The 27,893-nt window shown below is 43.2% G+C and overlaps 2 protein-coding genes across 17 annotated transcripts in view; one reads left to right on the forward strand and one right to left on the reverse strand.

Annotated features, from left to right (window-relative positions):
- Positions 1–23,205, forward strand: PCBP2 (poly(rC) binding protein 2). Of its 16 annotated transcripts, none has more exons than XM_012763816.3 (15): positions 1–158; positions 2,484–2,626; positions 3,239–3,262; positions 3,355–3,387; positions 3,772–3,888; positions 7,128–7,259; positions 8,072–8,200; positions 9,449–9,523; positions 11,750–11,842; positions 12,942–12,983; positions 14,230–14,302; positions 14,810–14,848; positions 15,776–15,831; positions 16,504–16,673; positions 22,807–23,205. In XM_012763816.3, exons 2-15 carry the CDS (start codon positions 2,558–2,560, stop codon positions 22,841–22,843), a joined length of 1,089 nt encoding a protein of 362 aa, XP_012619270.1. In that variant the 5' UTR covers positions 1–158; positions 2,484–2,557; the 3' UTR covers positions 22,844–23,205. The 16 variants fall into 16 exon arrangements, with proteins under 16 accessions (XP_012619270.1, XP_012619276.1, XP_012619304.1 ...); XM_012763822.3 differs by having other exon boundaries at positions 15,779–15,831; XM_076007309.1 differs by having other exon boundaries at positions 5–158; positions 2,507–2,626.
- The window catches only part of MAP3K12 (mitogen-activated protein kinase kinase kinase 12), a 16,824-nt gene continuing 12,003 nt past the window's right edge, over positions 23,073–27,893 (reverse strand). The window contains exons 7-14 of the mRNA XM_012763633.2: positions 27,303–27,411; positions 26,932–27,041; positions 26,685–26,801; positions 26,428–26,565; positions 25,643–26,261; positions 25,382–25,452; positions 25,025–25,298; positions 23,073–24,624 (exon numbers count right to left, since the gene is read on the reverse strand). Of these exons, the coding sequence (XP_012619087.1) occupies positions 24,526–24,624; positions 25,025–25,298; positions 25,382–25,452; positions 25,643–26,261; positions 26,428–26,565; positions 26,685–26,801; positions 26,932–27,041; positions 27,303–27,411 (1,537 nt within the window). The 3' untranslated portion in view covers positions 23,073–24,525. The remainder of the gene's footprint in view (positions 24,625–25,024; positions 25,299–25,381; positions 25,453–25,642; positions 26,262–26,427; positions 26,566–26,684; positions 26,802–26,931; positions 27,042–27,302; positions 27,412–27,893) is intronic.

The raw sequence follows: 27,893 nt of genomic DNA on the forward strand, positions 1-27,893 counted from the left end.
CCCTTCCTCCTCCTCCTCCTCCACCCCCCCCTTCCTCCTCCGCCCGCCCGCGGGGCCCCCCTCGCCTTCCCGCCCGCCCCTATTGTTCCGCCCCCGGCCTCCCGCCCTTCCCATTCCCGCCCGCTCCCCTTTTCCCCTCAGTCGCCTCGCGCCTGCAGGTAAGCTTAAAAATTTCCCCTCCGCCCCTGGCTATAGTTACTATTTCCACTCTTGCCATCTTTCTTAGCGGGCTCCGGTCCTAGTCACGAGCCCCGGCCTCGCGTAGTCCCTCGTGAGCGCGTATCACCTCACTCTGCTTGGCCGGCCATTCACGCGAGGCCCTGGCTCCGGCGCGGCCTAGTAGGCCTCGCGCAAGGCCTACCCCCCTCCCCCCGCCTTTTCCCGGTGGCGGCTGCGCAGGAGTCAAGGAGGGCGCGCGCGCGGTAGGGGGGGCGGCGGTGGATTTGTTGGTTGAGGGGGGTGGGGAGAGGCGATGGCCGGCTTGCTGGCCGGGTTGGTGAGCGCGGCTCCCCGCGGGGGTCAGGCGCTGGCGCAGCCACACGAGGAGGCGCTAGTAGTCCGGCCCCTCCCCCTGCATCGCAGCGCCCCCCCCCGACCAAACCGTTTATTTTTTTTCCCCTCTTTTCTAGTCGAGGGAAGGGGGGGCTCTTTTTTTTTCTCAAGTGGAAAATGCTTGGATGACCGAGGGGAGGGGGGCTGTGGAGTGAAAGAAAGGGTAGACGGGCTCCCAGTTACCGAGTTATTCAGGACGTTCTTTCGGGGTAACGAATTTTGAAATTACAAAATGCCTTCCGATGTAAACCTAGACCGAGCTATTTATAGAGGGGTGTTGGACTGCAGGATTAACAGCTGGATTGCTGGAATGGGGTACACTTATATTGACCTAGTCAGGAGAGAAGTAAAATAGATTTTTTTGGATTACTTACATTGTTTGAAGTTTGAAGTGCATCTTTGCGCTTTACCTCAAGAAAAGGCTTCAAATAGGTTTTAGATTTTCTTCCCTTTTTGAACTTGAATTGTGGCATTTGTAAACAGCTTCCTATTATTTCTGATCAGGGATAAGGAATGAAACTTCCAGATACCTTACCATATTTTATTTTAAAAAAGAAAGTCATTCATACAGGCCTAATGGTCTCCCTCCACCGAGCACTATTTTTCCATAACTGAAAAGTATTGAATTCTGGATTTTGCCAGCAATTAATTGTATTCTGAAAATAGGAAAATGATGTGCTTTGGGGATGCACTTACATAATCTCTTATAATCACTTAAATTCTTGAAGTAGCCAGAGGACAGTTTGCTATATACAGAATGGTGTGGCAGCCACTTAAATACTTAAAATATTTAGTATATGGGCTTGTGTTAGAGCAGAGTTAAAATGGTGACTGGTTTTGTGAAGAGGGAAAAGTAACTGTAGGAGGAGAGATGAATATTAAAATGTCATTAGGTAAAATTAACGGAACCTTTTTAAAGCTAGCAGGATTGGGTGCTGAGGAGGTATTGAAGGCAAAGGCATATCCAAAAACAAATTCTCTTCCTGTAAGTAACTAGTTATTCCAAAGCAGAAATGATAGGTACATTGTTTCATAGGATGAGTGGGGGAAAGGGCCATCCTGGGTAGCAAAGGGACCTACTGCTGTTGCTAAAAACAATTACAGAATAAAATTTTAGCAATGCCAGTTTTTATTGTTTTCTTTGGAAGGAAATTTAAGGTTTAATAAACTTGAGGAAAAATCGAATGGTGTTAAAGGTTCATACACAAAAGCAAGGAAAATTTCTCAAATCTGAGTAATTATCAAGTTGGGTTGAGAGAAGCAATAGGAGAAAAGGACTCGACTGTACTTAATGTATTGAGTCATTTCCCAAAGGGGAATAGTGTACCCCGGCCTGCATGGAAGGCATCTTAGAATAAGGCCTTTTTCAGTGAGGTTGATCTAAGTCTTTTTAAAATTCTTTGTTGTCTATCAACATTTGAAATTTGTAATGTGATATCTCAATTTCTTTAACTAGAAATTGCTACTATTAAGAAAATTTACATGTGTTATCTCTAGCTTTCAACTTGTACTGCTACCCAACAGGGAAGCAAGAAGGTCATTTGCCCTCACTGTAGTTGGTTAGTTTGAGGTTTGCCCTCATGATTTCCAGGTGTTTCTGAATCTTTTTGAAGCTTATTCTGCTGAAGGACAACTGGTGCACGTTCAGCAGTTCCGTTAGAATCATTGCCAATTGAAGGAACCGTCCTCATCCTGAGAGTCAGCGGAAACCCTATCATTAATGAGAGCAAACTGGAAAGTCGCCTTCTATGCTCTGTAACAGAACCTGAGCTGTAAATGTTATGCAGTTGTGCTGGGTGTGTATACAAGCTGATAGGCTATCATTTAAGGAAAAGTGTCAACTACAAAATACTAATAATGGTAAAAATAACTTTGGGCAATAATTCCTCTGTTCTTTTTCTCCTCTGATTTTGGCCATGTCTGCATTTCAGTTTTTGGCTTTCACCCCCACCAGTGACCAAAGACTTGACCACTCAAAGTCCAGCTCCCCAGAACAGTGCTCGACATGGACACCGGTGTGATTGAAGGTGGATTAAATGTCACTCTCACCATCCGGCTACTTATGCATGGAAAGGTATTCACCAGCTTGTGAAATTGGGTCATAGTAACTGTTAGGGGGAGGAGCCAGGGAGAGCAGACATGCATCTTGGAGCTCATCAGATTAGCACTGTGGGGCATCTGGCTTTAGCGCTCTTCTCTAATGGACTAGATGTGAAGGTAGTGGGAAAATGGATAGACTTTATATTAGGAAGCTCCACTGAGCAGGAAAGCCTTCACTAGTGGCTAGAGCCAAAGGCTATATATATCATACCTGAATGGTAAGATTTTTCTCATGGAGGTTGCTATAGCTTCTGATATGTAGATTTCTTCTGCCCCGAAATTTTAGGAAACTATAAAGTGAGAAGATTTATTTGATATTTAAAAAAATAATTTATATTAAACATAGACAAAATTTAATTATGCCTGCATCATTATTCTTTCATAATTCTTTGATAGCTTCACTCAAATTTGAGCAAAGAAAAAAATAAGTTCTCTCCCCTTAGTCAGTAAATCTTAAAAATCTTTCTGTTCTTTTGGGGGGTAGTAATTAGCATAGATAGCAGTTGGTTAGTTGGCCAGTTAGAATTCCTTTTCCTAATAATACTTCTGGGTTTCCTCTTATTGACACTAATTTTCCCCATTACAGGAAGTTGGCAGTATCATTGGAAAGGTAAGAAAATTTTACTTCCAACTCTAATTACTGTTTAGTCATTCTGGGTCTAAATAGCAGTTGGAGCTCATGATTGACTTTTCCTCTTACAGAAAGGAGAATCAGTTAAGAAGATGCGCGAAGAGGTAAGTTATGGGAGACTTTGGGACTATTAATTTGGGAAGCAAAAAAATTGCTAAAAGAAGTAAATTTTGTTTGAGAGGTTGGAGGAAGGTCTCAATAGGGGAAGCTGGTGTTTTTCTGGCTTGGTTATTTATAATGGCATAGTATTCCAGGAAATGTAGTTCTGACATGTCTCAGAATTCATTTGAGACTTAAAGGCAGCTGCTGTAGGCTATGTTAGAAGAGAGACATGAAGCAGTGTTTGAGATAAGACACTGACTTTGCCTTGTATCTGGATTGTGTATGTAGGCAGCTTATTGGCATGTCTTATTTAGGAGGGGTATATAGCCTGTATACTCAGATATTTTTCATCTGTTTAACCTTTCTTGGCTCTGTTTCTTATCCAGAGTGGTGCACGTATCAACATCTCAGAAGGGAATTGTCCTGAGAGAATTATCACTTTGGCTGGACCCACTAATGCCATCTTCAAAGCCTTTGCTATGATCATTGACAAACTGGAAGAGGTTTGTTGTTCCCCTTCCCCCTCCCTCTCTCTTTCTTTTAAGTGCATCCTGATAGCTTGTTCTAAGGGCTTTTGTTTTTCTTTTTTCTTTTTTTTTTTTTTTTGAGATAGTCTTGTTTCGTTGCCTGGCTGGAGTGTAGTGGCATCATCATAGCTCACTGCAACCTCAAATACTTAGGCTGAAGCGACCCTTCTGCCTCAGCCTTCCAAGTAGCTGCATGCCACCATGCCCGCCTAATTTTTCTGTTTTTTCTGTAGGAGTTCATGCCCTTGCTCAGGCTATTCTTGAACTCCTGGGTTCAAGCAGTCCTCCTGCTTTGGCCTCCCAAAGTACTAGGATTATAGGTGTGAGCCACCACACCCGGTCCTAAGGGTTTTTAAAATTTAGGGGCAGACTGGATCATAAAAATCTGTAAATGGGTCCTTTCCTCCCTGTAGCATGCCCCCAAATTTGGTCATGTATAATTAAAAAGTGAGTCACTTGAATCATTGAAACAAAATACTTTGATGATTGCCAGGGATACAGTGTAAATTTTTGTGAAAAGCATTTTTTAAAATTTTTTGACCAACAGTTTTTTGTTTTGTTTTTTTTTTTTTTTTTTTTTGAGACAGAGTCTTGCTTTGTTGCCCAGGCTAGAGTGAGTGCCGTGGCGTCAGCCTCGCTCACAGCAACCTCAAACTCCTGGGTTCAAGCCATCCTCCTGCCTCAGCCTCCCGAGTAGCTGGGACTACAGGCATGCGCCACCATGCCCAGCTAATTTTTTGTATATGTATTAGTTGTCCAATTTCTTTCTATTTATAGTAGAGACGGGGTCTCGCTCTTGCTCAGGCTGGTTTTGAACTCCTGACCTTGAGCAATCTGCCCGCCTCGGCCTCCCAGAGTGCTAGGATTACAGGCGTGAGCCACCGCGCCCGGCCTGACCAACAGTTTTGAATGTATGCCATTGCTTTGGTAAACTTGGTTCACCAAACTATAGTACTTTGCCTAACTCAAAGTTGGGTGAATTAAATGTGTTTTTGTTTAGGGGCCCTGCTCATGTTTCATAAATACAGGTAATCTTCCAACTTTGGATGCTGTTTAAAAAAAATCAATCTGATAACATTGTGTCAAAAGTTAAACTTGGAATCCCAGCTACGTCTGTCTGGAAGCCTTTGCCTGAAGATCATTTGAGGCCAGGAGTTCAAGAGCAGCCTGGGCAACATATGGAGACCCCATCTCTTTCTCTTTTTTTTTAATACAAAATCAGAAAATTTTATTTATTTAAAAAAAAGGGGCCGGGCGCCGTGGCTCACGCCTGTAATCCCAACACTTTGGGAGGCTGAGGCGGCGGATCGCTGGAGGTCAGGAGTTTGAAACCACCCTGAGCAAGAGTGAGACCCCATCTCTACTATAAATAGAAAGAAATTAATTGGCCATCTGATATATATAGAAAAAATTAGCCGGGCATGGTGGCGTATGCCTGTAGTCCCAGCTACTGGGGAGGCTGAAGCAGGAGGATTGCTTGAGCCCAGGAGTTTGAGGTTGCTGTGAACAAGGCTGACGCCACGGCACTCACTCTAGCCTGGGCAATTAAGCGAGACTCTGTCTCAAAAAAAAAAAAGGGAAAAAAAGTTATGGTTGGTAGAGACCTAGGTTATCAGAAGCAAAATAGCCATATGAAGAGATTTTTGCCAGAAGGAGGTTTTTTCCCCCACCAACCTTCAGAGGCTGAACAACCACTGTACTGGGTTTTCTGTTCAACCCTTTCCCCTTTTGAGGTAATACAGCTAGTTGTGCAATTGATACCACAGGCAGAGGAGTGCTGCTTGGTTGGTGGTTTGTACTTAATAGTGCCTGAAATCTTATCCTTGCCAAGATCAGAAATGTTATCTTGACCTGCAGGACCTTATTATTCCAGAATTTGTGGCTTAAACATTTTAGAAAAGTACTATTTGTTTTTTAGCCAAGTAAGAAACATGTCCTTGACTTTAGGGGGGGCTTATGCTTAAGGAGTTTCTGGGGCTAGCTACTACATGATTAGGGGGAGAAGTGATATTTAAACCACTTAATCTTCAGAAAGCTAAACCTAACTAGGTTAAAACCATGACTTTTGGACAAAGCATTTTGTTATGGGAAAGATTATGGGGTTTTGAGGCAATACAGTCTGTTTTTTTTTTTTTTTTTTTGGGGGGGGGAACAGAGTCTCACTCTGTTGCCTGGGCTAGAGTGCCGTGGCGTTAGCCTAGCTCACAGCAACCTCAAACTCCTGGGCTCAAGCAATCCTCCTGCCTCAGCCTCCCGAGTAGCTGGGACTACAGGCACATGCCACCGTGCCTGGCTAATTTTTTCTATTTTTAGTTTAGCTAGTTTTCTCTCTTTTTATAGTAGAGATGGGGTCTTGCCTTTGCTCTTGCTCAGGCTGGTCTCGAACCCCTGAGCTCAAGCAATCCTCCTCCTGCCTTGGCTTCCCAGAGTGCTAGGTTTACAGGTGTGAGCCATTGCACCTGACCACCAATACAGTCTTTTCATTTCAGATTAACAGCTTTTTTGATGTGATTGGAGTACATTCTCTGAGCTTCAGTTTCTTTCTATTTTCTTGTGGAGAGGGGTGGGAAAGGGGAGACACTCTAGCTTTGTTGCCCAGGCTGGAGTGCAGTGGCATGATTTTGGCTCACTGTAACCTTGAATTACTGGGCTCAAGGCTTCCTCCTGCCTCAGCCTTCAAAATAGCTGGGATTACAGGCATGGGCCACTGCACCCATCCCAGTTTTGTCATTTATTTATACAGTGGTACTATTACTAAAAAATTAAAGCAGTGATACAGAGGATTGTATTTAATTTGTCTAGTTTCTTAACTTTGTAGTGTTTTTAGTTTACGAACAGGGCAGAATTGGTAGTTTAAATTGGGTTGCCTTGTATTTTCTTTCTTTAAGCATTTGATTGATTTTTGACATCAGTATTTTTACCATTGACAAACCAACTATAATTTGCCAAACAATCACTTTTCTCTTTACCACATACACTCCACGGGGTGATGGAAATAATTATGGCCAGCTAATTCTGAGGAGTTTTATAGTTTTTATCTTAAATTGCAAATAGGTTAGGGAGGAGGTTGTGGTATTCTGTTTCTTTGTCAGTGGTGGGTTATGACCTAACTTGCCCTTAAGCTTGAGGGCAGGCGGTTCTTTTATGCCAGTTACTGGTTTCCAGGGATCTTAAATTTCTCCTTCTAGTGTTCTGACTAATTTTTTTTTTTGTAGGACATCAGCAGCTCTATGACCAATAGCACAGCTGCTAGTAGACCCCCGGTCACCCTGAGGCTGGTGGTTCCTGCCAGTCAGTGTGGCTCACTCATTGGAAAAGGTGGTTGCAAGATCAAGGAAATACGAGAGGTTGGTGATTTTCATGCTTCTTTTCAAATGTTAACTGTTTGTTCCTAACGTTAGCTCTCTTTATAGCTAGGAAAAATTAGCACTTGACGAGATGATTACAGTCTGATTGTACTGGAAATAAAAGATAGATTTTTACAATATAATTTATAGATTTTAATCAGAACATGAGGATGTTAACCAGAATTTCCAATTATTGCATGTGGTCAGTTTTCATTTTTTTGAGCAACTTTGCATAATTTGGCAACTTTTCCATGAGTCTACCTAATTCTTTTTCATACCTGAAGAGATTACATTTTGATATAGTAACAGATATTTTCGTTGACCAAACTTCTAAGGAGCAAGGGGAAAATGGGAAGTATATAGTTGTAATTTTACTTCCTTTTTAATTATGGAAGTTACATTGAATTATGGAAGCTTTTAATTGTACCTGGAGGTTAGTGAATTTGGTGTTGGAATGAAACTAGAAATGGCTCCTCTTTGGCATTTTTGGGAGCCTGTTCTATGTGTCATGTGAGCAGAGATCTTGATTTTGTAAATTGATGTACTGGAAGCATTTGGAATGGAGCCTGGCACATAGAATGAATAGGCTTGATAAAAATACTTGTTCAAGACAACGAACAGTGAGTGATATTTGTGGGGTTTTGATTGCCCCACAACCTGGAATAAGGGAAGAATGGGAAAGGAAACTGAAAGGGTTAAGATAGGAAATGGGATGAATATCCATTGAGCTTTAGAGTCTAAAATTGCTGCTGGGAGGAATTGGAAGAGCATGAGCTGTTTTTTCTGATTTTGAATTTCTTTCTACCCCAAAGAGTACAGGCGCTCAGGTCCAGGTGGCAGGGGATATGCTCCCCAACTCAACTGAGCGGGCCATCACTATTGCTGGCATTCCTCAATCCATCATTGAGTGTGTCAAACAGATCTGCGTGGTCATGTTGGAGGTAAGCCCTCAGGCTCATGCTGAAAATGGGGGGAGGGCCATTCTGGGGACAGAGGGACTGATCTATATTTAGTAACACTAGAATTAGGTGAAGCTGTTACAAGCCTCCAATGGGGGTAGGGAAAGAGGTTTCCTGAGTTCATATTTTCCTTCCCCTAGCTTTGACTTTTCTTATGGTCTGTGAACAAAAATAGAAGCTGCTAAGCAGCAGTGATCTTTTGGTTCACAGCAGTTCTAGCAGAGTTGGTAGGGAAAGATGCACTATTTGGACAAAAGCTGTATTTGGGTTCCTGAGAAGCTAAGTAAGTTTTTGAGTTACTACATTTTGGTTTCATGGAACCTTGACGTGTTCTTTAAATTTCTTGATTTGAAGCAGAATATTCACAATGATGGTTAAATAGAATAGAAAAATGTATCTATGATGATGATTCTGAGTGACTTCTGAGGTCCTGATAATTTACTATCATTCAATTAAAACAAAAAATGACAAAATTAAGGGAAATTAAGTGTTCTTAGATTTGTGATATGGAGTTGGTCTAACTGGTGAGAAAGGAAAGTAAGTAGGATTTTGAAGTAGAGTTTAGAAAAATCTTGGTTGGGTCTTTGCACCATTTATAGATACTATCTATATTATCCTAGACAAAACATTTGAGTACTTTATTTCCAATTTTGGTTTTATTTTCTATTCAGGCCAAAATGTGAGATCCTAAAAAGTACCAACTAAAATGTACATGTGTACACATAGTGGTTTTTCATCTTCATTAACTTGCTGCAGTGGTTGATGCCTGTAATCTCAGCACTTTGGGAGGCTGAGATGGGAGGATAGCTTGAGGCCAGGAGTTTGAGATCAGCCTGGGTAACACAGTGAGACCCTGTCTCTACAAAAAATGATGGTTGAGCGCACCTATAGTCCTAGCTACTGGGGAGGATGAGCCAGGAGATTGGAGCTTGCAGTGAACTGTGATCATGCCACTGTCCTCTAGTCTGGATGACAGAGCTGAGACCCTGTCTCTCAAATGCAAAAAAGAAAATAGAGCATAAGATTTTTATAGGGGCATCTACCTTGATGAAAGAAAAATAACTGCAAATATTTTGAGATGAGATGTAGCCAGAGATGATTCAGTAGATGAGAGGTTGGAAATACTACAATTTTTTAATTTAACTGACCTGTGTGAGCTAAAGCCACACAGCTGAAGCAGCTTTGAAACCTTATCTCTTTTTGTTTTTTTCCCTTCTGACTCTCTCCCAGTCCCCCCCGAAGGGCGTGACCATCCCGTACCGGCCCAAGCCGTCCAGTTCTCCGGTCATCTTTGCAGGTGGTCAGGTAAGAAAATTCTTATTCGTGGGTTTAGAATGAACAAAGTTTGTATCTAAAATGTCAATTTTGCCAGCAGCACACCAAGCCACTCTGCATGTTTGCTGAAACCTATACTCTGGCGATAGTTTGACTTGCTTTTAGTTTTTATTTTTTGTACTGGAGAAAGCTATGAATGCCAAGCCCTTGTTTAATTTTTAGCAGGCAATGGAAGTTTTGTAGGCACTCTGAAGAGGTAATTTATGTTAATTTAAGATGGGTTGGGTTAGAAGAAAGTTAAATTGCCTTGGTGCCACTACTTATCTCCCTGTCCCCAACCCATCCATGGTTTTGTGTGTGTGGGGGGGGTGATCTTTAGAGGTCTGAATAAAAGTAGCAAAGAGTTGGACCTCTGAAGGAGATTCTGGATGGTGGTCTCAAAATTGGATGGGAAGGATCCTGAACTTGAGTGTCCTACAAACTTCCCCTTCCCTCCACCTCACCTCCCCTACTCCTACCCCTTCACTCCCAAATTCCAGTGTGTTGTCCCCTAGGCTCTTAACCTCATAAACACTGGTTTGAACCCACATGGCATAACCGAATCAGGTGGGGTAAGAGTTCAGGGTGCAAGAATAGAAGTGGGAAGTGTGTTGGGCTGTGGTGCTATGACCTTTGGTGTTAGAGTTAAAACACCAAAGCACCCCCTTGGCCTGTCCTTGCTCCTTCCTCACAAACCTAAACTCTTGATCTTTGGCACATGGTTTATTCTGAAGTTAGAATTTTGTGAGGAGCATTGATTAGCATCACGGTAGTCTTATGTTTTGTTGGTTAGTCTTTGAGGAGTAAGTATGTAGGTAGGTCAGTTTTTAAAATACTGAAGTTGGCCCTTCGTGTCTGGGTTCTACGTCCATGGGTTCATCCAACCTCGGGTCGAAAATAATGCAGAACAAATAAGGATGGTTGTGTTTGTACTGGACACGTACAGACTTTTTCCCTTGTCATTATTCCCTAAACAACATAGTAAAACAACTATGTGCCTAGCACTTGGATTCTATTAGTTATTGTAGGTAAGCTAGAGATTTAAAGTATACAGGAGGATGTGTTTAGGTTATATACAAATACTACACCATTTTATAGAAAGTACTTGAGCAGCCATGGGTTTTGGTATCCATGGTGTGGTAGCAGGGGTCCTAGAACCAATCAGTCCCTCACGGATTCCTAGGGACAACTAGGGATGACTGTATTGAGACTCATATTGGAATAGTGACTTTGATTTTGGTAGCAAGTATGTTTATTCAACTAGTTACTTCTTATTCGTATTTGATCTGGGAGCCATTTAGAGGAGAAGCATAATCTTGGAGTACATCTCATTCACATTCTTTTGAATTGGAATAAAACTGAACTAGTTTTAGAGGCTTAGTTTGGCATGTAGTTTTAGAAGCTTACACAGCAAGTTAATCATGTTACAGTGTTACTTTGAGATGGTTTAGTGCCTTGCTTTTAGCATTAGTGCCTTTTAGCATTAGCCTTGTACAAACTGGTTTGGGCAAGGGAATCTCAGTCAGTATGGATAGTCAGGCAAGATAAGCAAAGTCCCAGAGTCATTGTAGCCAGGAAGGGTTAGCCTTAGGAGTTTCCCCTTCTCCCCAGGAACTCCAGGTTCCTGCTCTTCTGGATTCTTGCACTCCCATTTGGTATTACAGAGTCCCATGCTGGGTGGCAGCAATCCTCTCTACTTAACATTCTTCCTTTACTTCCTTTTTTTCCCCCTCTCTGTCCCTCCCATTCATACCTCTTTGCTTCCCTACCCTCCCTCCCTCTTTATTCACTTGACCACCCTCTGAAAGCTTAGAGCTTCTTCCATGAGTGGCCCTGTTGTGGATCATTCCAGTGGGCCTTTTTAAATGGACTAGTTCATACGATGTCCACAGATGGACCTGAGTCTTTTGTTCTTTGTGGCAAAGTGGGCTCTGTAGGGGTTCAACTTAATCCTACACTGACCAGGAGCTGACATTAGCTCTGTTGCCCCACCCCTTCACTCTTACTGAATATAGCCCAATCGCTCAGTGTGAAATCTGCCACTAGGTAACTTTTTTTTTTAATTCACTGATTGCAGCTCGTTTCAAATTGTGTCGTGAGCTCCTTTTTAAAGGAAAAAGGAAAAAATAAACAACCTTTTTTTTGTGTGAATTTCATGCTGGTGACAAGGTGCCGGATTGACAGCCCTGGAGACTGAAATCCTCTATTTATCCACAGGACAGGTACAGCACAGGCAGCGACAGTGCGAGCTTTCCCCACACCACCCCGTCCATGTGCCTCAACCCTGACCTGGAGGGACCACCTCTAGAGGTGAGAGGGGATGTTCAGTCTCCAAGGCTCACTCAATCCTTCCGCCTCAGCCGAGACTGCCAACACGCGGGGGGCCAGTGGCGCTGGTGATTTTTGTGCTGTGGACACCACCTGTCCACGGGGACCTGGACTGACCCCCCCCACCTCATTTCACACAGGCCGCGTAGCCCACCAGATGGTAACACCAACTTTTTTTTTTTTTTTTTTTTAATTTTTTTTGTTCAACCCCCTCTTCCCCCTGTCCCACTCCTCCCACCCCATTTTCACCTTCCTCCCACCCCTACCTGGGTGCACTTTTGGGGGTACTGGCCACTGTGATGTGAGGAGCTTCACATCCTGTTAACCAGCCACTCCTTCCTCCCCCTCCCTTCGTGTTCCCTTTTCCTTTCCTCCTTGTTCCCCACCCCATTGCCCTAAAGACCCAACTCCCTTTTCGGGAGGTTATGGTGTGGGGGGGGAGGGCATAGTGGGAGCTGCAAGTGCCTTTTATGGAGGGGAGGAGGGAGAAGGTAGAACTGTAGAACACAGTGGTTTTTTTTGTGTGTGTGTTCCTGTGGTCAGCTCCCTAGTGTTAGGGATCCAGCTAGCTTCCAGTGTACTTAAGGTCTATAGGCAGATACAGAGAAAAATAAGATAGGGAAAGAGAAGTGTTTCAAAACATGCCATGTAGGTTTGTGCAGATGCAGATCTTTCACATCACCATGATTGGTAGAAGGGTTGGGGTGGTGAGGGAAGAGACCATTATTTCTCCTAGGCTATTTTATATACAAGGAGGAAGAGTGGGGCTTGGTCAGTCGAGGCATTGCTTAATCTCACTTCCCACATTTTCATTAAGATATGTATATTTTGCCTTTGATTGTAGGGAATTTGGCTACCTTTATAGGATCCCCATAATAAAGTCATATTTAGGGTTCAAAGAAGGCCAATTTGGGTCTGACTGTATTTGTGAGATTCCATCTACTGCCTCAATCCCTGGCCTCCCCCTTCTCTAGTTCAACTCTGGCTTCCTGGCTAGTTGAAATCTGTCATTTCCCCCCCCCCCCACTGGGTGGCTGTCCGTGATTGGTTTTTAATAGGAACTGTTTTCCTCCTTTTGTAGGCCTATACCATTCAAGGACAGTATGCCATTCCACAGCCAGATGTAAGTTTTGTTTTCACTTCTTGTTTTGAAAAGTTCCCTTTCCCGTCCAAAATTGTCTTACTCCTTTCTCCAAAGTAGCCAGAAGTGAGTTGGGTCTTAAACATTTGGAATATTATTTTCCTCAGAAGGTGAACCCCACATTTCATGCCTTAAAAAATTAATCTTTAATCAGAGAATAGTAGTGCCTTGTTTGTCTTTTGACATTTAAATTATGATTCAGATTATTAGCTTCTCCTTTTCCCCATGTTTCAGATTACTCTGTCTGGAAGAGAAATGTTCCATGGTATATTGTCATGTTATCTCAGGGCACAGTTTAAATTGAAAGTAGGCTGTACTTCCCTGCATGGAGTTCTCCTTTTCATGGGGGGTGTGGGGGGATTGGGTTTGCCTTTGGGTACTCCTCTATCTGGGGTGACCATTTTTAAAGTATTTGGTGGGAAGGAAAGGGGCTTACTTGCATAGGGAGGGATAGGAAGCTGAAAATTTAGACTTCAACTCAAGAAACCTTTCTTGCCAATAAAAGCTCCTATTTTAAAATGCCGGTGTTTAGACTTTGTTTAAGGGCATTTCTTCACTTTCCTTTATCCTTACTAACCTTTTCAGGTGCTGAACATTAGATTTAGGAAGTTGAGTTTGGTTCTTGGTTAGTGGCAGGAACCAGGAGAGGGGAAATTAGACCTGAAGGAGGATTATTTTACAACAGCCAGGACATTTTATATAGATGGAGAAAAATAGCTTAGAAGTCAGTGGTGATGGTGATACTAAACCCAATTTGGTTTCTTCTTAACCTCTCTCCTCCTTGCGGTTTCCCTGTCCCCCCCCCCCATCTCCTTCCCTCTTCCCAATACTGATGAAATCCTGCATGGTGTGTTTTCCCTAGCACCACTGCACAGTTTGTTTACCTATCCTGTCTGTGCTTGTCCCTGGGGCAACTGTTGCAATGGCTGCAAACACCTTCATTAAATAGCCCACAAAGGGATGGTTGTTGGGCAAGTGCTATTGCTTATTGTTTCACACACCCAAAATGCATTTATTCTCTTATACTGACACTCCGTTTCTAACTCTTACTGTTCATAATCTGCCCATCCCTAAGATTGTGATGTAAGCCCCATCACTACCTTCCGTTGTAGGTTGAGTAGTAGAGTCAATTTTGGGGATCAGGAGCTCTACATTTTCAAATTTGAATGTGTTTGAGCCCTGACTTTTAACTCTTCTAATGCCAACCTTTCCCGTTTCCTCCTTGCAGTTGACCAAGCTGCACCAGTTGGCAATGCAACAGTCTCATTTTCCCATGACGCATGGCAACACCGGATTCAGTGGTATGGATGCCTCAGTGTTTATTTTTGTAAGGTGTAGTGCAAGACAGAGGCCAATCCCAAGGTCTCTCAGCTTGACATCTGTTTAAAACAAACTTGGTTACCCAGCATCCTGCTGGTTTAAACTTGCCTGTCTACTATGGCTAAGCCCAAGGAGGTAATGTGTTTGTTAACGTGGTTTTCATTTGGGGTCAGTTATTCTAAAAGTAGAAAAAAGTCCCTGGAAGGTTTGGGGGTGAGGTCTGGGGATGCTTGTCAGGCAAAGGGTAGGCTGGTATTTCTTTGAACCATCCTGACTGCTGCCCCCTTAATCTGATCAGCATCCCCTTTCTCTCCACCAGCTATTCACAGGCTTGGGTAGAGAACATCCATTTGTGCCAAATTGTGTAGTGTTTTTTTGTTTTTGTTTTTGTTTTGTTTTGTTTTTTTGGGCTTTTCTGTATAAGGAATAACTTGTCCGATAGGGTTAGGATGAGACCACCAAACTCATTTTCACTTGTATCTTAACAGGCATTGAATCCAGCTCTCCAGAGGTGAAAGGCTATTGGGGTAATGATTAAAAAAAAAAATCTGTAGTATTCTACTGTTATATTAATAAACTGGTGGGAGTCTTGTTTCACTGCCCATGAACCATACCAGCAACATTCACATGGCAGAGAGGAGCTGAGAGAGCAAAGGGGTGGGCCTGGTGCCCCCATGGGTCCCTTGATGGATCTGGCCAACCCCCTTCTAAAAATGTTGAGACCAGCAGCCACAGCTGAGAGCAGGATTAGGCTTGAGGGATAGCAAGCTGGACTGGTTAAATCCAGGTGTTGTTATAGATGGATATGGGTATTTGCTCATGAGGTTTTTTTTCTTTTTCTTTGGAAAACAAAAGACAGAACAAATTATTAAGCAGAAGACAGGGAGTAAATCTGGAGAAATGAACTCCCCTCACCTGATTGCCATTTCATTCTATCTGACCTTCAAGTTTAGGAGGATAGGGGTGGAGGGTGTTAATCCGATACCGGTATATTTAAAGCAACTGCATGTGTGCCAAAAGTCCATGGTACCCATTAACAGGCATGTTATTGGCACTGGTGCCTAGTGAGCATCAGGTGAGATAAAATTGGAATACAACAGCAGGAAATCCTAAGCAGAAAAGGGGTAGAAGTACAGAGGGACTTGTTTAGATTTTGGTCCTGTTTGAGGATACCACACTCCCTTGCCCCTTGCTTTCATCCCCCTATATCCCTAAGAGGCTGGGCTTTGCAGGAAATGGCATGAAATCAGCTCTTCTGAGTGTACAGAAGAACCTTTCCAGCATTGTTTCTGCACCCTTCTCCCCGTCTTTCCTCTTTGGAGGCTTCCAAGTTAGTGATGAATCCCAACAGCCAATGCTGGGTTTCCAGTTTATTTCTTTCTGTTAGTTTAATGTACAGCAGTGGGGTTTTAAATGCTGTGCATTGAACTTTCTTGGTTTCTTCTGTCTTTTAGCAGGTTTGGATGCATCTGCTCAGACTACTTCTCATGAACTCACCATTCCAAACGATGTAAGTATGGTTAGTTGGGTTTGCATGTAATGAAAATAAGAGAATTGGTTTTAAATAAATGGAAGTCTTGTAGAATCAGAAAGCTTAGCCTTTAAAGCATAGGGTGCAGTGGTTCTTGATTGTTAAATCTTTTCTAAGATGATGGTCACTGACCACATGTGGCTGTTGGCATTGAGAATAATAAAAATAATAAATTTAGCTCCTCAGTCTCACTTGCCACAGTACAGGTATTCAATAACCACATGTTGCTTTTTATAATATTAGCCAGTGCAAATGTAGACCTATATTTAACATTTTCCCAAGGCAAAAGCATTAGAAATTGGTCAAAATTCTTGTCAGTGTAGTATGGTAGTAATCATGGCAAGATGAGTTTAAGCATCTCTGCTTCCAGAGACAATGTACCTTTACCTGTATCTCTATTCCTAGCCATCTAACTAGGTTTCTTACCAGCTTGGCTCTAGTTTATTTTGTCTTTGGAGTTAATAAATATTCTGAGGACAGAAATAATGGAGAGCTAATGCTTGGACCTGGGTCATAGATGGCTCTGACCTACATCAGTCAGACAGAAGAATGGGTCAAGAAGTTGCAGAAGCTAGAGGGATGGGACGGAATTCTTGTATCTAGTGATGCAACTCTAATTAATTTGGTGTGCCTTGTTTTTCCTCCTTTAAGTTGATTGGCTGCATAATCGGGCGTCAAGGCGCCAAAATCAATGAGATCCGTCAGATGTCTGGGGCGCAGATCAAAATTGCGAACCCAGTGGAAGGATCTACTGATAGGCAGGTTACCATCACTGGATCTGCTGCCAGCATTAGCCTGGCTCAATATCTAATCAATGTCAGGTAAGGTTTCACTACCTTTTGCCTTATTAATGCCCATATAGTAATGTGTATGTTGGGAAAAGCTGCAGTATGTTATTAAATATGAGATTATTTGGGGGGTGGGTAAAAATGGTCAAAGAAAGTCTAGCCCTGATTTTCTCCATCTTTAGAAGAAAAAGAGATCGCAGTAAGTTTTCATAGGACATGCATATAGATAGCTTGCGTTTGACTTTTGGTGGTTTGGGTAGTGGGGAGGATGATACATGTCTTCAGTAGTACTACAGTCTTGCTAGAGCACCCCTATGAACAGACAAATCCAAATATGCATCTCTCTTGTTCTACATGTCATATAGACCATTATTCTTACATTGATTTGGGGTCCCAAAGCACCTTTAATAATTAAGAGTAATGGAGTAATGTGATAGGGAAGTTTCTTGGAGGCAGCCATTCTGAAAATACCCATTTTTCCCAAATTGCAAATGTGTTCCATTGTTGAGAGCTTGTGGGAAAGGGGGAAATACAGGTATTGGAATGTTTCAGAAATGCTAAGTGTACTTTATAACCCACGCCCACCCCAGTCTCATTTCTTAATGACTTCCTAAGGTTTTATGTCCCTTGTCCATACCTAGCTAATGTTACATTGTCAATTGTAGAACAGTGTTCAAGGTCAAATAGGCATCCTGCAGAGCATTTATATTTCTTGCTAAGCTCATGGGCTTATTAAGTCACACCCTTAATTACTTACTAACATTTTAAATCAGTGTTAGTAGCCAATTTCCCAAGGGACTTAGTGTTACCTCTTTTATGGAGAGTATTGTCTACTTAATGTCGAAAAGACATTCTAGATCTTCTTTCTTGTTCAGCAACCAAGCACATCAAATCCTTAATGTTCAGAATGAAATGGTAGTAAGCTTTTGCTCAGAGGCTGTTTGTAAGGATTTGTTTTCTTGTTTGTAATTGGTATATTGGAGGGGAGTTTTAAGTGGCAAGAATCACGTTCTTGAAAGCTGGAAATCGTTTTCTTCTGCTTTGTGTAGGCTTGTCCTGAATATTGTCAGAGTGTTTAATATTGTCACTGTTTAAATGTGACCTGCTTGCCTGGCCCCTGCAATAGGTCACTGACTATGCTGTAAGGAAGCAGAACTCTGCTTAAAGTCACTGTTTTCAGGATCATTCTTACTGAATGTCTTAGCTGTTCAGGATCATCCTATTTTTAAGAAACCAAGACATGGATCAGAAAAACCTTGAAGCTTCATTTAACACCAAAGGAAGGACTGTGCACACCCAAAGCTTACTCTTCACTTCCTCATCTTGGTCCAGTTTGAATGCAGAAATCAAACTGGTTTTTTGGTTTGTTTTTTTAATGCTAGGCAAGAAGGGTTTCTCTGCTTTCATTAATAGATTCTGAGCATTTTTGCTGTCTCTTGAGTTTTCATGATGGCAGTCTGCTCCTTTGTAGTTAGTTGACATCTTATCCCCCTCCTTTATAAATTGCACCTGTCCCTGGACATAGGTAAACAAAAATGGGGACTTAAGAGAATTCTTCCTGCCCTCCAAGATTTAGCCTTCTGGGGTCGATTATTGAGACAAACTTCAGCAAACATCTGTAGTTCTGATACAGGCACATAGAGGTTTTAGGAGATACAGATCCTTGCTGTTACTTGGAGTTTATTTTAGGAGTAGAAGCAACATTATTTTTGCTTTTTAAATGTAAATATATAGGTAGTACTTGAGTTTCTCTCTTCCAATTCCAAAAGATCCATGTGAAGTATGGTCAGTAAAAACAAAGCATTTTATATTACCTCCCACCAGAAAAGCTTCCCTAGTTCTTACCTACATTTTTGTTCTCAGCAATTTTCATTGAAAATGCTGCATTCTTTGAAATTTGAATTAATGATCTACTCTGGACTTTTGTCCCTTTCCATCCTAACATTGGTTCCTTTGCTGTGGAGACGTAAAAAATTAGCCAGGTGTGGTGGGTAGGTACAAGCTACTTAGGAGGCTGAAGCAGGGCTTCTTGAGCCCAGAAGTTTGAGGTTGCAGTGGGCTCTGATGACAGCATTGGACTCTAATCCAGGCAACAGAATGAAACTGAGTCTCAAACAAAACAAAACAAAAAAATCCCTACAGATTAACTTAAAAGCTTCACAAGTAATTACTGGGTAATTAATTTTCTATTAGAATGGGAAATTGACATTGGGATTGGAGGAAACATTTCTTCCTTGTTTAGAGATTGCTAAATACTCTGATTTTCTACCCGAAATCATTCCTTTGACATCTGGGTTGGGTCAGTGTCAGATACATGGAAATATGTGCTCTCTGATTTCTCAGTCTGTCAGCTTTTTCTTCACCATAGCAGTTTTAAATAGCATGTGCAATGGAAAGGTGGCAAAGTATATACGTATTTAGAGGGTGGGACACAGGTTAAAAGAGACAGTTTGTCAGAAGTTGATATTAGTTCTTCCTAATTGGCAATCAGAGACACTGATAAAACTGAAGCGGTTTTTGTCCTGTACTTTTTCCCTTTTGTGGTCTTCCCGTCCACCCACCCTTTTTTTTGTTCCTTTTTTCCTCTGTTACAGTTTAGAAAACGCTAAACCCTCCTCCCAGGCAGCCTCCGTCACGATCCCTGATCACCTCAGCATCAACCTCTCTCAACCCTCCACCCCTTCTTCTTCTTCTTCCTCCTCCACCACCACCCCCTCGCTCGCCACAGCGGGGACCTCCGACGCACCCTCCAGCCTCCCCAACCCTCTTCCGACCGCCCCTTGTGTCTCCAGTCTGCTTGGCATGAAACCCATCCCTCTCCTGGCTCTAAATGTTGTGTCTGCTGCTAAGGGTACCGGGGCTTCAGCTACCACCACCACCAACTCTGCTGTGCCATGTGTAACTAACAAACTGAAAGGCGAGAAACAGAGATTCTCACCCTACTGATTGCATATCTTGAGGCACTTCCTCAAGTGTTTTTGGTTCATTTTGTTTTCCTTTGTTAACATTGGTGAGAACCAAACTATTGTGAGCTTGTGAACGTTTCCTTTTTACTACTTGGGATAACTGGGTGGGGGTGGGGGCTGGTAACTCTTGTTTAGGTTTAGGCCATTTCATCTGAGTGCCTGTTTCAGAGTCTGACTTGTTGAATTCTTTATCTAGAGCCGTAGTTCTTGCTCTTCTTTCTTGTTGTTACCTTTTTTTTGTAGCTTTATTCTGCCTTGCAATATAATAATGTGTTAGGCTCTGTGTTAATGAATAAAAGCTTGTCCGTAACCCTTTTTTAATTAATTATTTAATGGTTAAGCTATATCAGCAGGCTTTCTTGGCCAGATTTGTGTTTGTAGCTGTAATAAAGTTGCCACAGTAAGAAACTTAGTTCACCGTGTGCTGTGAAGGGTAAAGGGGTGGGAGCTTGTGACTTGTGGCTACTGTAACTCAATTAGGAAGCCTGTACAACTGACTTGAGCCTTTTTGTATCCCAGTTTAATTTTATAATCCTTCGTCATTATTCCCACAAAGAGATATGGGCCTGTGACAGTTTAGATCCTGGGGGTCCTCCGTAATTAGCAGAAAGCTTCATTAGTGAAGAGTCGTTTATCTGACTTATCAATTCCCTTACCCTATCAACAGCAGTAGGTAACAAGGGTGTCCATCTGGTGAATGGTTACTGTGAAGATCTCTTCCAGGGTAAACATACAGAGAATGTATCTCTTTACCCCGAATTGGGACAGGGTGGGAGAGTGGGATAAATATGATAAAATTAGACAGCTTCTGTCTGCATTGCTCAAAGGTAGCATTACCCGGGTTTTTTCTGTGACTTCAGGTTGTTCTTAAAGAACCAACCTGTGACATTGCCCAGAACTTTAGAGGATGCTATCCAGTGATCCTAGGCCAGTTCATATTAATCAACCAAGATTCTTTACTTTTTTTTATATTCTCTGCCCTCTCTTCACCAACACTGTTGTTATGAGTAGGAAATTATATGCTTAGATTTGGAAGGAACCTAATGGATCGATTAAAGTATAACTCATTGATCCTCTCATTTAACGGATAAAAAATGAAAGCCCTAAAAAAAATTCATAGATCATCTTAGTGACTAGCCAGGGCTAACAACTTGTGCTTTACTTTTGCTCAATTGTACTAATCTCCCTGAAGCCCTATTCATTTTCTTATCTCCAAATGGGAACAGGCCTCGTTCATTTAAGAGTATAAATGCTCTAAGTATGTATAATGGCAGGAGTCCTGATATTCTTCCAATTAACCAGAGTACACATTGCCACAGTGCTGAAAATACAATGCTCTCCCTGGGATATTGGAGAACTCATTGTAGAAATTTTTCTCTGATTATCTTTCCCCACATCCCATGGGAGATTGTTTTAAGAAAACAGTTCTTAAAAAAAAAAGTTCATGAGTATTTCAGTATATTATCTCATTCTCTGATGTTATTGTGGCCCTTCAAAGCCAGATTGGGCCTATGAATTACTGTTATGTGCCCCTAGTCTGCATGAAGTCTCCTTTGTTGTCCAGGTAGGAGTTTTCTTACTAGTTGCTCCTTTATCAGGTGGTTCAACTCTCACTTGGTAAGCTCCTTCTGTAGGACTTAATCATGTTGCTACCATCTGCTCCCAGGGACCTGGTTTTATTATATCTGGTATCTTGATTTGAAGGCCTCTTAACCTAATCAGTATTCCCTAAGGAAGGATTCCTGGGAAGAAATCCAGATGTTTAAGGGGCTAACTATCACTACCTTAAAAGTTACATGCTGTTAAGTTTTTTAAAAGGTTAAGTAGAGCTCCCCCATGTGGTCCTTTTGTCCTAGAGTCTGTGACACATTATTTCTGGTTGGGTTTTCCCTTCTTAGCTCACTCTCCATACCCCATCCCCATAAATCCCCACTCAGACTTGGTATAAGTTCTGGAAAATTCTTTTTAAACTCTTTTGTGGGGCCAGACTGCAACCATTTCCTTGCATGAACTAAGTCTTAGCTCTAAACTGTATCCAGCGGTTCTTTTCTTTAACTTTGATTTCCCACTTAACTCTTTCAATCAGAGCCTATAGTTTCCCTAGATCATCCTATTTTGAGGTTGGCAAGAATCCATCCCTTTTAAGAACTAACTATTCTTCATGCTGGGGTGGAGAAACCATTTCTGACTTACAAGTAAATACATTGCAGTTGAATGACTCTTCAATTTTCTGGCCCTTGGTTTTTCCCCTTCTGACCAGCTTATGGCTTTGAATTATTGCGGAAGGTTTGAGTCTTACACATTTGGTTCTATTCAAAATGGGAGCTCGGTTTTTCTAGCTACCTAGTATTAGTATTAGTGAAGCATGCTGAATGCCTAAATACCTTGCCTTCAAATGACCTATTTGAATTAAAGGCATTACGGCCATGTTTGGATGAAGGATTTGGCTTGATGGGAAGACCAGATTTAGGAGCTTCTAGAGTAAGCTAGGGGGTTGAAACAAATTTTGTCTGCCACTTTTAAGTCCTGGAAACGAGGCCTTAAAACAATTTTAAATAATTCCTGACCCATATAGTTATTCAACAGGGTCTTTACATCTCTCTTTAACATCTCCAGCCTTTAAAACTGTATTACTCTTAATAGTAATAGCATATACATTGACAGAGAAACCCAAGGCTGTTCCAGAGTAAAGGCTTTGGATTGCCTCAGCATTAACCTCATGAGGTTATTTTCAGATAAGTATTTTTTCCCTACCTCTGGTTTTCTGTCAGCAGTTTGGGAGGAATTAAAATAAGCTCAGCAGTAAAGAAACATTGCTTCTGTATGTGGTGACCCTTTAAGGTGACTCCTTAAAAAGGAGGCTTTTGTGAGTGGCATTTTTCAGTAAGTGTTTAACATCTCTTACTATGGAGATGGAAATACTTTCCAAAGAACATAATGTGACAAAAAATTGGTAACCAAGTTACTCAGTTACCCTAAGCTCTGAGGTCATTTGTCTCAGGAAGCTTGGATTTGTAGGGGTTAAAGGATCAGGTTTGTGGTACGGGTTAATTCAAGAAACCTTAAAATATCTCCCTGTATACCAAAGCACTGATTATGTACTACTCACATTTCACAAACCAGGCTGAACGATTAGAGGTGAGGTGTAGCTGGGCCCTGGAAATACTAACTTTGAGTTCTTGTTTGTTTCTGTGTTACAGGCTTTCCTCGGAGACGGGTGGCATGGGGAGCAGCTAGAACAATGCAGATTCATCCATTATCCCTTTCTGCTGTTCACCACCACCCATGATCCATCTGTGTAGTTTCTGAACAGTCAGCGATTCCAGGTTTTAAATAGTTTGTAAATTTTCAGTTTCTACACACTTTATCATCCACTCGTGATTTTTTAATTAAAGCGTTTTAATTCCTTTCTCTGTTCAGCTGTTAAATGCTGAGATCCATATTTAGTTTTATAAGCTTTTCCCTGTTTTGTTTTTTTTTTTTTTTTTGGCTCATGAATTTTCTGTTTGTCATGGAAATGTAAGAGTGGAGTATTAATACATTTCAGTTTAGTTCTGTAATGTCAGGAATTTTTCAAAAAAATTAAAAGATGGACTGGAGCTTTTTCTTTGTGAATAGAAACTGGATGCCACAGTGATTCATGTGGGTTTTATTCCTCTTGTCTTGCTGTTATTTTTGTACCTTTTATCTCTCAAAGGACCCTACTTGGGTTCTGAATAGAAGCCTTTATTCCAGTTAAGATGTTTTCTTCTGTTTTGCCACGTTCATCTTTTTTGTGGCCCTTGATCCTGTTTTCCTTGACCCCATGCTTTGTTGGTCCTTGTAAAACTGCCCAGAAGATTGGGGATTGGATTTATCTGAAGAGTAGGAAAATCACTTCCATCAGGGGTGAAGGGGAAGACACACGTGAATACACATGGAAGCAGTTGGTCATGTATCTGACTGGGTTTCAGCTTCTTGGGAATGTTCATTCCCTTGTTCAGGCTTCCATATTTTAAACTAAAAATGTCATTCTCTTATTTTAAATAATTGTTCATTTATAGTTCTATCCCTAATGACTGAAAGGGCTTCCACCCTTGTAGTGAAATCATTTAGAAAGATGCACCTGCTACTATTTATGTCAGTAATTTCAGAAAGCTGGAGGTTGACATGATGTTCATTTAGTGAGTGTAAAGGGGGTAGTAACTTGTCCAGACACCTCAGATCGAGTCTGGAGCCCAAGGATTTGTCTTAACCATATATGCTACCCCATTCATTCATCAAGAAAACCCTCAACAGCTGGGCCTGCATGGAGTGGTTATATTTCAAGGTTTTTCACAGGGTTTACAATATGACAGTCCCCACCCCAATCAGGCACCAGGATAAAAGTAGGGACTTACACAGCACCCCAGTTCTTCAGCCTGAGCCATCACATGCTATCAGTCTCCTAACCTCCCCCCCGCCCCCGGAGCCCTAAGCCAGGGCTTTGGCAGAGAAATGGAGGGACAAAACAATGAATTACATTGCCACCTGAGAAACCTCAGAGGGGAGGACTCAGCCTTAGTCTCCCTCCTCCCAAGTGCAAAATGTGTAAACAGAAAAGTGCAGTCTAAATGGTTCCCTCTCCTGCCCCCCCACCCCCCAGCATTTGGGGTTAGAGTACAGAGACAAGCGTGGCTTTTCTATTGCCTAATTGCTTGCTGAACATAAGGAATGGGGTGAAGCAGGAAGGGGCCAGTTTCTCCTTATGCACAGCTCTAGGGCAGTGTTTACCATTCATTTCCACAGCTGCCAGTGTCCCTAGAGTCTTGGTCCAGGGGATCAGTCTCCCTCGAGCCTGACCTAAGGCTGGGACAGCCCCATCTTTCTCTGTTGATTATGTGGCGCATATATATTATTTATATAAATATTTCTCTATGTACAGGGAATAAGAGTGGCTTTCATGGAGGGAGGGAGGCTGGGGGCCGCAAGGCATCAACGCTGTTGGAGTTGTCCAATTCAGTGCTGTCACAGTCTGAGTCCTCAGTATTGGGAGGGCCCTGTGAGGAAGAGTAGAAATGCAATGAGATTCCTTCAGGGTCCCTCACTGCGGTCATTTTTAATGGCCAGTGGCTTACTGATTTTATTGCTTCCATGTTTCAATTGTCTAGGCTGTTCTCTAGGGCACTGGACTCCTACTTAAGGGTTCCTCCTTAGCTACAATTCATAGCTGCCATGCAAGCTATAGTCAGGCACCATACTATAGGCTTCTGAAATTCTACCACATAGATACTCATTCTTTTTGGTATGGGAGGAAGCTGGCTCAGAAATCTAGTGACTTGAAGGCTAACGCTTTGTGGCCTGTGCATCTGTCTCCCCAAATGCTGTCAGATGACCAGGCATCTGCTTCCATTTAGCTCTCCCTGTATAATACTTGGTTGTTTCTGTTCTGTAACTCACCTGCTCCCCTCTGAGTAGGTCCTGGTGTGGCATGGGCAGGGTGCTGGGTTCAGGGTCAGGGACCACCTCCAAAGGAGGTGGATCCAGTGGGATTTCTGAGCCCTGGGAGCACATGTCATCAGACCGTTCATCTGGCCGCTCATCAGTGTTGGTACTGCCAACTTCAGGGGTGCCACTGGGGGAAGGCTCACTAGCTGTACCTTCCTCCCCATCAGATGGATTCTCTGAGCTGAAGGTAGATAGTGACTGGCGCATGTTCAGGCCCTGAGGCCACCTGTATGTTGGAAAGAGGGGTTATGGCCCCATGCAACCCAGAAAGAAAAAGAATGCCATTTTCTCCTGTACTGCATCGCCCACCTCTGGGTTGAAGTCAGTTCTACTTCACTGTCCACCTCTCCCTCCTCCTCTTCTGAGGAGATTCCTCGTTTCTGCAGGAGAGATGAGGGGACCATGGTCAAAAGTTTTAAGTCATTAAGAACCCAGGAGAAGGGATGGTTGTTATAAAGGGTGGATTAGGGAGTGGATTAAGATTGATAGCATAATATGGGGGGGTGAGACTTGGACCCTGGGGAAAACAAGGAAAAGGGGGAAGAGCTCAGGAACCTTTCCATACTTTACCTGACTGCGGGTGACAGCAGCCCTGTACAGGAGTGCAGCTGGGGTCAAATGCTGGGACCCAGCCCGGCTTCCTCCCCGGCCCGAAGTCCCTTCCCTTCCAGTTCCCAGCAGCCCCACACCTTCACCAGGTCCTACTGGTGGAGGTGGCTCCCCTTTGGCTCCCCCAGGTGAATCTGGGCTGGTGGAGCCAGGGGCTGAGCCCTCACTTGGGGGGGTGTCACCCCGGGCTGGAGGTGGTGAGCCAGGATCCCCAGCTCCTCCTGTGGCTCCCCGGCTCCGGGACCCCAGTGCTGCTGACAGCAGGTCTGGGGATGACGAAGACATCTTGCGGAGCAGAAGGTCATGATGGAGCCCACAAAGGGTGGGGGGGCAGGCCTCCCAGGCTGAGGGTCCCACTCCCCCTGGGCTTCCTGGTCTCCCAGGTTCATGGGGTGGCACAGCTGCACGAAGCCCAGGTAGGTCCCCACAGCTGCCCTTGGCGCTGGCCTTGCGGTGACGGGTCTTGCCACGACGACTCCGTCCTGGTGAGGGGGGGCCCTTAGGACACCCAGGAAGCCCCACCCCACTTAGGGCTGCATCTAGTTTAGGTAGCAAAGACTCTGTCTTGAGGATATCTGGCCTGGTAGGGGAGGGAAAGTACAAGGTTGAGATTACTGAATTTACATACTCAAAAGTACTCCCTAACCTCGGACAGTATAATACACATCTTTCCCCCTCTATTTGCTGCCTCTTCAGTATCCCCCTTATTGTGCTGGAACTTCAACACTCATGAATTTGAGACCCACCTTTTGCTATGAGGTGAGAGTTTCTGTGGCACGTTCCTCTTCTTGATGAGCTTTTCCATTGTGTTCCCATGCAGAAGGCCCCGGGAAGGGTGTGACTTAAGTAGGCCTGGGCACCTCCGCTCTAAAGCTTGCTCCCGCCTAAAGATCCAGGCACCTTCTCAGTTGGGCATATGACAAGGAAGGGGCACCTAGGTTCAGTAGGATCTCTAAACCAGGCACAGCTCCAGGACGTTGTGCATAAGGACAGGTAGAGTTACCTGAGCAACTCTCGTTCCTTGAGTTCCAGCTGCAACATGAGGGCATTTAGTTCCATGTACAGGTTGTTGGCTCTTTCCAGCTTCCGTTCATAGTGCTCCCTGATGTCCAACGCATGTCTGAAAGGGCAGAAAGATTCCCCTAGCTGAACCGGGCTCACCTTGTACCATAATAGATCCCAGTCTCTGAGAATTAGTGGTGTCCACAGTTCCAGTTGGTAAAATCACTTCCCCAAACTTGGGCACACACCTGAGCTCCTCCCTCCTCCGCATCACAAGCTCCTCTTCTAGGCGGTGCAGACAGGTCCCTTCTGATTTAATCTTTTCAAAGTGCAGTTTTACTTCTTCCCGCCACTCTGCCTAGGGGTGGAGAGTGGATGAGGAGTCAGGGTCATCCCTTCACCCAGTAGTCCTGTAGAAAGTCTCTGCAGGTTGCCCACACCCCTGCGAATTTTATGTGTTGGAGCAAAAGGGAGTGGGCATAGGATTGATTGAGAAAGGGTTTCAGCCCTGTAAGAGCCAATCTATTCCATCCCTTTTTCCTAGCCTCCCCCTCAAAGGGATGCAATTATCTCTGCAAAGAGGGAGAGTTAGGTATTCATTTTCCTACCCACAGCACACCTGGGACTTAAAGTAAGTCTCCTGGGGTGTGGAGAGTACATCAGCTGAGGCAATGTCCAGATGCAACAGGATCTGTCGGAATGATGGACGATTTCGTGGTTTGCTATTCCTGAAGGGAATGGAGTTGGAAGGAGAGAAAGGAATTTCAGGGAGGACCAGATAGGAACTAGAGCATCCTTTCCTAAAGTGTGTCCTGGAGAATCCAGTCCTGGAATGTACCTTTTTTTTTTTTGAGACAGAATCTCACTGTTGCCCAGGCTAGAGTGAGTGCCATGGCGTCAGCCTAGCTTACAGCAACCTCAAACTCCTGGGCTCAAGCAGTCCTACTGCCTCAGCCTCCCAAGTAGTTGGGACTACAGGCATGCGTCACCATGCCTGGCTAATTTTTGTATATATATTTTTAGTTGGTCAATTAATTTCCTTCTATTTTTAGTAGAGACTAGGTGTCACTCAGGCTGGTTTCAAACTCTTGACCTGGAGCAATGCACCCGCCTCAGCCTCCCAGAGTGCTAGGATTACAGGCGTGAGCCACCACGCCCAGCCCTAGAATGTACTCTTGTGACAAAAGAAATTCATGGTCAGTTCTCTATA

Source organism: Microcebus murinus, chromosome 10 (genome assembly GCF_040939455.1).
Source record: "Microcebus murinus isolate Inina chromosome 10, M.murinus_Inina_mat1.0, whole genome shotgun sequence".
NCBI classification, from domain to species: domain Eukaryota; kingdom Metazoa; phylum Chordata; class Mammalia; order Primates; family Cheirogaleidae; genus Microcebus; species Microcebus murinus.

What these genes read in the sequence shown, in the direction of transcription:
- PCBP2 (XM_012763816.3), top strand. Translation starts at nt 2,558, where the DNA reads ATGGACACCGGTGTGATTGAAGGTGGATTAAATGTCACTCTCACCATC. An exon ending in TCTGCGTGGTCATGTTGGAG is followed by an intron (nt 8,201 to 9,448) that starts GTAAGCCCTCAG and finishes ACTCTCTCCCAG; the next exon opens with TCCCCCCCGAAGGGCGTGAC. An exon ending in CAATATCTAATCAATGTCAG is followed by an intron (nt 16,674 to 22,806) that starts GTAAGGTTTCAC and finishes TCTGTGTTACAG; the next exon opens with GCTTTCCTCGGAGACGGGTG.